Source organism: Tiliqua scincoides, chromosome 3 (assembly GCF_035046505.1).
Source record: "Tiliqua scincoides isolate rTilSci1 chromosome 3, rTilSci1.hap2, whole genome shotgun sequence".
Classification (NCBI taxonomy): domain Eukaryota; kingdom Metazoa; phylum Chordata; class Lepidosauria; order Squamata; family Scincidae; genus Tiliqua; species Tiliqua scincoides.
Genome location: NC_089823.1, coordinates 60,769,015 through 60,778,131, shown reverse-complemented (window position 1 = coordinate 60,778,131; position 9,117 = coordinate 60,769,015). Strand labels below are relative to the sequence as shown.

General features: G+C 43.3%; 1 protein-coding gene across 1 annotated transcript; it reads left to right on the top strand.

The window, feature by feature from the left end:
* Nucleotides 1-581: 581 nt before the first annotated feature.
* ATP5PO (ATP synthase peripheral stalk subunit OSCP) lies at nucleotides 582-9,117 on the top strand. The gene is made up of 7 exons (XM_066619150.1): nucleotides 582-679; nucleotides 1,943-1,993; nucleotides 2,657-2,767; nucleotides 4,427-4,556; nucleotides 4,958-5,070; nucleotides 7,280-7,366; nucleotides 8,926-9,117. The coding sequence occupies exons 1-7, from the start codon at nucleotides 650-652 to the stop codon at nucleotides 9,037-9,039; spliced, it is 636 nt and encodes a 211-aa protein (XP_066475247.1). The 5' UTR covers nucleotides 582-649; the 3' UTR covers nucleotides 9,040-9,117.

Below are 9,117 nucleotides of genomic sequence, written 5' to 3'. Positions count from 1 at the left end.
GCTATGGGCCTTCCTTCTTTGCCTCTTAGCCTCAGACTGTTGGCAAAGTGTCTCTTCAAACTGGGAAAGGCCATGCTGCACAGCCTGCCTCCAAGCGGGCTGCTCAGAGGCCAGGGTTTCCCACCTGTTGAGGTCCACTCATAAGGCCTTCGGATCCCTCTTGCAGATGTCCTTGTATCGCATGCATGCAATATGCATGCCAGGCTTCTTTTAAGCCTAGTCACTCTCTAGCTCAGGGGTTGTCAAACATAAGGGCTGAATGTGGGCCCCTGGAAACAATTTATTTGGCCCCTGTTATAATTGGGCTCTTCCAGCATGATAATTGGGCCGTTGAAAATCTCGACAAGAGGTACACATTTTCTCCATGTATGCTAACTTTGGCCCTCTCTGTATGAAACACCTCCCTGTTCTAGCTTCTTCCTAGCTGCACACAGGGATCCTTTGGATAGGAAATGGGATGCCTGGCAATCACACAACCGTCAGACCTCTAAGGTAATCCCATCCTCTCTGATCTACGTTATCCAGGTCAAGGGACTACAGTTCCCAGAAAGCCACAGTGCAACGCGCCTCACGTCGAACTTTTGCGCATGCGCCGTTGCCGCTGGTGGGACAGGAGGGGAGCCGGTTTGACCTACAGGAGGAGGAGAAGATGGCGGCCGCCGCTGGGTTGTCTAGGAAGGTGAGCGGTGAAGCCGTGGGGAGGGAGAGGCGGCCCTTGTGCTGGGGCATTTCCTCCGGGGGCGGCCTCGTCTGGGGCACCTCAGCCGTGGCTGTGAGACTGGGAGCAGTCGTCGGGGGGCAGAGGGTGGGAGATCTCCGCCCCGAGGGGCTCGCAGGCTGGTCTTGCAGTCAGGGGCTGCTGTTGATGCTGGAGGCGGCTCAGGAGCTGACAGGCGCCCTTCCTGGCTGCCAGGCTCCCTGCCCTTGTCCAGCCTGCCCGCAGTCCTCACTCTGCCAGCCAGGTGGGTGGTGTTTGTGGGAGGCCAGTGGGCTTTGCTCCCTGCAGCCATGAAAGCAGCATGAGCAACACCAAGGAGGGTCCAGTGCTAGTGGAGGAAGCCTCTAACTCATGGGTGCGTGTCAGGGATGTGTGGAAGGTGGGGAGGCAGGGGAGGCAGAGCATGGGTTGTGGGTGCTAGGGTGACTCACACGGCGGTGGCGCTTTTTGAAGGACTGTGGTGGGGAGGCTCTGCCTCACCTCCCTCCCCACCCGCCACACATCCCTGATGCATATGTATGCCAACTGCACTGGCCTTGGTGCTTGTGGGCTCTCCTTGCACATTGAACATGTGTCACTCTTCAGGTGGACTGCTCACCTCTTCTCAGTTGCTAGCAAAATGTCTTACAGGCAAATGAGATTCTGAACTTCTCTTCTGTGGCACTTTTGTGATTAGCAGGGATGCTGTAACCAAGTATTCTTTCCATGCCTGCTTGATCCTCAGTGGAGGCTGCTGGTGTTCTTTACTCCTTGGTGTCCCTTGATATGGTGCTAAAGGTGTCAGATTTAATATGATGTGCACTGTCTCTGGATTTCCTGATGCCATTGTTGGCCTGGGTCGAAGCTGCCCTTTGTAAATGTAACATTATTATTAATCGGCATGGGTGGAAGATGCCATTTGTTAATGTAGCATGTAATTACTATTAATAATAATACACATGTTACCTTTACAAATGGCATCTTCCACCCAGGCCAACAGAAAAATAATATTAAACAGTATTTCTATACCGCTGTTCAACATATATTTGCCTCAATATAGTTTTTCTATTGAGACCGAAAATGCTTGTTTAGATGTTTAGTTTTCTTATTCCAAGGTCCTTGGTATTTAGTGGTAAATAACAACTGTGCATAAGATTAGTCTTGTCTTACCATTGAAAGTCTTGTCAGAACTTATGTATTGTTTCAGTTAAAAAAAACTAAATGGAAACTTTTTCTTTTTTGAAGGTGCGTCACTTCAGCACCTCTCTTGTCAGGCCAGTCTCCAAATTAGTGCGGGTAAGTTTGCTTAACATTTCATTGTGTCGATAGTTTTAATTTAGTGTACACTAAATAGCAATAGCGTGGGTATTGGCTCTCTACTTATAAAGGAAACCCTTTATAGTTACTGTCACTTCTTGGGAATCTCTGCTTGAAAACGCTTAAATTGAATGTACAGTTGATATGGACGAATTCAACCATGCAGTCAGCAAACTGCTGCCCCTAAACCCAACAAAAGCAGCAGTTCAAACAGTGCAGGTAAGTCTGCCTGCCATTCCACTTTCTGAATGCATGCCTGAGAGTGAGATTGGACAGTGAAGCTACTATTCCCCCCTCAGTTGGTTCCTGCCTCTCTCTTGTAGTTTTAAAGAGACAATTACGTATTTTCTGGATGTAAGGAATTCTCAAGGTAATTTTGAATATACATGATTTTAGCTGTATACTCTGACTCTGGAACGTAACCCTTACATAAGACGAGGGCTGATATAATATATAATATGCAAAAATTTACTTAATGGAGTTTCTTGTTAACTTTGGATCCAATGAATTCATTTTGAATACCTAAAGGGCATTTAAGGAGTCTCAAAGATTACCCCATTACCTGTTCAGGTAACATAGCAAACATCAATTTTGCCTTGTGTGCTCATTTTGATAATTTCAGTTTTGTGTTTTTCTCTGTAGCCTCCAGTTCAAGTGTATGGACTGGAAGGCCGATATGCTACCGCTCTGTACTCTGCTGCTTCTAAGGAGAAGAAGTTGGACCAGATAGAAAAAGAGCTGAGTCGAGTATTGGTAATAAGATTTTGTACAGACCTTTTGTATTCCTTCTGGTATTTATTTCCACTGCATGGGGTTGGTGTTAGTTCATGACTAGTATTTGAGAAAGATAAATTCTTACTCACTTGGTTTGTTAGAGAGCTGAAAAGAAAGTTGACTATAAATCATTTCTGTCAGAAATGTTTTCTTATATTAAGAATATGCTCTTAATTCTACAGCAGCAGTCGCCAAACTCGCAACCTCTGTGCATGGTTAAAGCAGTCCCCATCCGGACCTGCTCTTACTGTTCTGCCTCACTGCTGGGAAGAAGCCCACCCAAATGCTGCAACGTGATGCTCTAGGGAGTGGTCGTGTCTGTAGCCCACTTTCCCAGCAGACTTTGCACCTACATTTCTGGGCAGATGCAATCACTAGAGTGTCATGTTGCAGCACTCGAATAGGCTTTGTGAGAGCAGTGAATGGTAAGCGCTGCTTACTCAGGGGAGGGATGCAGTGTTGCACCGGATCTGGCCTGTGGGTTGTAGTTTGGCAAGTGCTACTGTACAGTATATTGGCTCAAGTAGAAAGCTCTGTTAGGATGGACAGGATAAGATTACCAAACAAACTTCTTAACTTATTTGAACTTGTGTGGTCCATCTTTTAACATACGTAGATGAAATAGAGAGAAGCAAAACAACTAGCTCCTCATGAAATTTTGTTGGGGGGAAATCAGTTGGCACCATAAAGGGATACCCCTCTGTTTTTCATTCTGGGCAGGGGATGTGTGGGCAACATTACATGTTCAGGGTGATTGCTTCTAGGCTTGAAGGGGTAGAATAGCCACGGGGATAATCTAGAGATATGACATTGAAGGCTAGTCTTCTTTCCCCATTTATTAGTTGAGAGCAGAGCAAGCTGCTTTAGAGTTACTTTGTTTTGAAAGAGTAACAGACTGCTAAGAGCATTGAGGCAGGGGTCCTGGGAAAGCTAATATATTTCAAAAGAAGATTCTTCAATCTTCTGTTCTCGCACGTCTTCTGAAAACAAGCAGTGTTGTCTATTGCAATACTGCAGATTCAATTTAATTTTTAAATATTGCTTTTTGGAGTGGAGTAACTTTCTCTCTGAAATCATGTCAGTTGATGATGTTTCTGTAAACTTGTGTGACTGGCTCAGGTAACGTTTTAGATGTGAAAATGATTTTTTCAATATATACTATGACCTGCAAAGCTGTTAAATAGTCTCTTATTAACATATGTTAACTTTAGACATCAAAGCTTGGAAGTCCTCAGGGTGCCTGCATGGCTTGCCTTTGAATCATATAGCAATCTGTACCAGTCACAGATTGCCTTCAGTCCCGTATGAGATATTCAGGGCTTCTGGGGAAATTGGCTGCATCCCCATCACCAGCCTCAAACCATCTACCACTCCTCTTGTGGGCTTCCTGGCCCACCACCAAAGGCTCCCCTTGGGTTCAGGGCTTGTTGCTTGCTCCAAGCCAACTGAGAGATGCTTCAGTCCCAGAAAGAGGAGTTGGACACCTAGTGGCAGACCAGGTTCTTCTGAAGCCCTGACAGTTGTCCTACTATTCTGTGTACCAACGCCAGTCCTGCAGATGTAATTATGCCTTTATTGGTGAACTGATTAGAAGCAATCCTGGTTTTGTTAAAGATACTTTTGTTCTTCTGATTCTAGGCACTTATAAGGGACCCTAAATTGTCTAGTGTTGTCATGAATCCTCACATAAAGAGTGCAGTGAAGCAAAAGGCTGTGGCTGATGCTGTACTTAAAGAGAAATTATCGCCTATCACTGTCAACTTTGTCAGTAAGTAGTCATCTTTCTGTGGATGAACACAACAATGTGAATTGTTGTTCACAAGGTTCTATCAGTTTTGTGCTTTGAATATAGGGCCCAATCCTATCCAACTTTCCGGTGCCGATGCAACTGCAATGCAGCCTCAACGTAAGTGAACAAATTCTCCCTTACCTTGAGGAGGCCTCTGGGACTACTCCACTACCACAGGATGCTGCACATGCCATGTTGGCATGGCTGTATTGGCACTGGAAAGTTAGATAGGATTAGGCCCGCAGTGTGATACTCTTGTTAGAAGGCATAATTTAGATTGGGGGATTTCTCCTTTGTAACTTGTCTCTGTTTCATTATACTTCTGGTACAGTTTGTGCATAAATGGTGACTAACCTCTTGAAACATTTTTTTTCTTTAAGAGGTGCTTGCTGAAAATGGTCGCCTACCTTATACTCCAAGTGTAATTTCTGCATTTGGTAAAATCATGAGTGCTTACCGTGGAGAAGTGCTATGCTCTGTCACCACTGCTCAGGTAAGCTAGGGGCAAAGACAACGTTAGGCTCTCTTTAGCTAATTTGCTTTTCTCTTAATAGTTTTGTGCCAGTATTTGGGGATTTTTTTATGAGTAAGTACCTTTTCTGAAATTGGAGCCACAGAAATCATGTCAGAATTAAGTTACATTTGTTTAGTCTGTATGTGACTGTAATTTGCTTGACTCAATCAGTCAAGCCTTTTAAAATCTCTGTAAATTGCCAACAGACCTCTTTAGAGTGGTGTTTTTTTTCTGTTCACTTTGCCTGCCTTTCTAATTTTAGACAGGTGAAGGTTCATGTTCCAATATGAGAACAGCATCTTTCTTGCTTGGTAGTAACTGCATTGTATAGAGAGCAAAAGAGAAGCCCTGTTGGATCACCCAAAGGTTGGTCAACTTGTTTGACCAGCCACACGCCTCCGGAAAGTCCAGAAGTGGGGCATGTGGGGCAAATAGTCTCCACCTACTGTTGCTTCCCAGCATCTCACATTCAGACACACTATATCCAGGTGCTGCGTATTTCATCCCAGATGCAGCATATTGATACAACTGCCTCTGTAAATTTGCTTGAGTGTCAATTAGCCATTTATTAGTATTCCTGTGGAGATAACCTGACTGAAATTGCAGTTGCCACTACTGTGCCTGCATACGTACACACTTCTCCAAAAAGAAAACAAAAAAACATCCAGGCAGGAAATTGCCCTGTTCACCTTGTTCTTTCCTGTTTTTGGAAAAGAACCATGCAAGGAAGTGAGGGACTTAAATGTATTATTTGAAGAACCTTGCCAGGAAGGAGCAAGGTAAGGAAATAGATCAGTTCAGTTCCATCTGCATTGGGCTGAAGGAAGGAGGCAACAGACTTGAGATGAAGGGTGCCCCAAATCTACTATTCCCCTTGATGTGAACCCCATCATCCTCCTCATGACCGGGCCTGCTCTGTTTCCTGATCAGAGTATTCTTTCAAAAATTTTAGAAATAGTATTCTAGATTTTGTGCTGTGCTAAGCGGTATGTGTCCTCCCACCCAGTACAAGCAACCCTCCTTTTTCTCGCACCCCACACATGCCAAACTTCTCTGAAGCTTTCATCTCCCCCAGACTTTCTTTCCCAGCTGATAAAGGGGAAATAAGGGCAGCAGTTAGCTTGGAGCTTCACCTCCTGAACACTAGAGCCATGCCCACCTCTTCCATCCACTGCTGCATACCAGATTTAATTTGCTATCAAGGAGAAAGTGAGCAGGTGGCTACTCTGTGTGGAGGAGATAAGGGCTGAGTGGCAGCACAAGCAGTTTATTTTTGCATTAGTATTTGCATCTTCCATTAATTCAGTTTGAGCAAGGTTCTTTGTGTTTGTGTGTGCTACAACTTGATAATCTTTGAAGATGCCCAAGACTGTGTGAATATGATAATATGGAACAAATATGGTGTCAGTCCTTTACACTTTATGGGGGGGGGGGGGGGAATTGCCAGTCCACCACATCAAATTGTCTGAGAAGCACTGCTCTAAATACAGTTGTGTGCTACTTAGCAGGATACATTCTCTTATCCCTGTTGTTATGCGATTAGATCATTAAGCGAACATTCAGCCCCATCTAGTGCCTTCCTTGTGTAAACAGGTGCTCCCTGCCAGACACTAGCTGGCTGCACAGCCTACTGGAGATAGATTGCCTCTTCTTTGCATTAGCCTGTTCATTGTGTAAACAGACACTTTGCTGCAAGCTATGGAAAACCTGACTGCCTCACAAAGAGCTTCTTTATTGTGCTTTGACCACAAAAGGTTGTTAAGCAGTGCATGCCTGCAATTCAACCAAGTTAGTCAGTATTTACAAAGAGAGGTTTAGTGGGGAGGGGAAAAGGAAAAGGAGGATTAAATAAGGAGGACATCTCCATAGCTTCTGTGAGGTATTACTTGCTCTTGGTCCAGATCCCTGTCTTGTGAACATGCTTGTCAGTGTCTTGAGCATCTTAAAATACTTTTCACTTGAGAAATGCCACAGGCATGACCTTCATGCATTCTTTGTACTAAGAGGTAAGTTGCATTACACACAGTTCTAAGATTAATCAAACTAGCTGGGATTCAGTGTTCAATAACTTGACCACTTACTGCTTCCAAACCAATACGAGGATGAATGTTAAATTCCCAGGTTTATTTTTCTATTGTACTGTTGCTTGTTATGTTCAAAACTATTTGTTTTTGTTTGACTACTTTAGACCTTGGATGAGGCCAGTCTTACTGAGCTGAAAACAGCTTTGAATGGCTTCTTAGCCAAAGGAGAAGTACTGAAACTGCAAACAAAGGTAAGCGTATTGTTCTGTAGCTGCTCTATAAAGTAGAAATGCCCCAACAACAACCAGCTGGCTTGTTGAGGAGAAACGAAGATGTTCTTCATGATTTACATCAGGATTTTTTAATCTGTGTCCCCAAAAGCCTTTCCAAACCCAAACAGTGAAAATCAAACTATTCCAAATGTAATTAGTGCAAATTGAGCTGTCCAGCATCTTTCTAAATCACATGGAGAAGCAGATAAAAGAATGAGTTGCAGAACAGCCACAGTCAAGAGGCTCTGTCATTCTCCCTCCAGCCTTGAATAAATATGGAACAGAAATTATGAGGAGATGGACATTGAACCTTATATCAAGGCCTGCTAACTGGCTAAGAAGCACTTTTTAAGTGGGTGCTCCTCTTTTATTTAGCAGGGGGAGAGTAACTGTTCCTCCTCACCCCAGCACTGTCCTTTCAAGTGGCTGTCTGCTGGTGTTCTTTTGCATATTTTTAGATTGTGAGCCCTTTTGGGACAGGGGGCCATTAGTTGTTTGTTGATTTTTCTCTGTAAACCGCTTTGTGAACTTCTGTTGAAAAGCTGTATATAAATACTGTTGTTAGTAATAATAATAGTAAGCCCCATCTTGCCGTAGACCCAAAATTGCCTAGTTCTTTAACTTTGTTATAACAGCTGTTCTTGAACAAAAAGTTAGATGGCAACTAGCAGAAGTGGTGCTATGCAAACTGTGATGTGTGAGGGTGGTGTGCGGAGTAAAGAAGAACTAAACAGCTAGGTCTTGCAGAAGCCACCATGGTGTTCAAAGTTATTTGAATAATACTATGAGGGCATTCATGAACAAACACCTTTTTAATGTTAATGGGAGAAATTCCTGCAAAATTCTCTCTCCCCTTCACTATGGACTCCTTTACTAATCATTCTCCACCACAAGCTAACATTTTGCTCCTAGTAAGGCATATGCATGAGAACGATCTTGCAACCCAATATTAAATTGAACCAACAAAAGAAGAGGTTATGTTTGTATGTTCCATTTGCTTAAGTATGAGTTTACTTTATTTCAGCTTTGAATAATAACTGGACCTTGACTACATTGAATCATCAGTTTAATGGACGGAGGGAAGGGGTGACCATTAATGCGAAAAGTCTGTTAAATCCTAATGCATTATTGTCAACCAAGACATGCATGCTCAAAACATATGACATTTTTAAAGAATTGGAAAACGTGGTGTTTCCAAAATGTGTTAAATTGAGAGTTCACTGTAGTTCAATTCTCTGAATAATTTAGATGCCCAATTACCTTCCTGTCTTCTTGAGTTATGCTTGAGAACTTTCCTGGAAAGCAGGCTGGCACCACTTTTGGGCAGATGTAGGATACTGGAGGTTCTTCCTTGAAGTCTTAGCTCAGGTTGTCACACACACTCCATATCCATGGTTTCTGTACCCATGGGTGGTCCATGGAACAGATCCCCACAGATGTGGGGGCACACCTATATATGCATTTTTATTTTAATCAAAGTGTTTCTTTTATAACATAAATGAAGGCTCTCTGAGGACTCTTTTTTTTTCCTTTTCTAGACTGATCCATCAATCTTGGGAGGAATGATTGTCAGCATTGGGGATAAATACGTTGACATGTGTACCAAAACCAAGATTCAGAAACTCAGCAAAATCATGAAAGAGAGTGTCTAGTATTCATCCGAAGATGTTCTTCATTAACATTTATTCAGCTCTATGATGGAAACAATAAAAATGATTCTCCTTAAATTA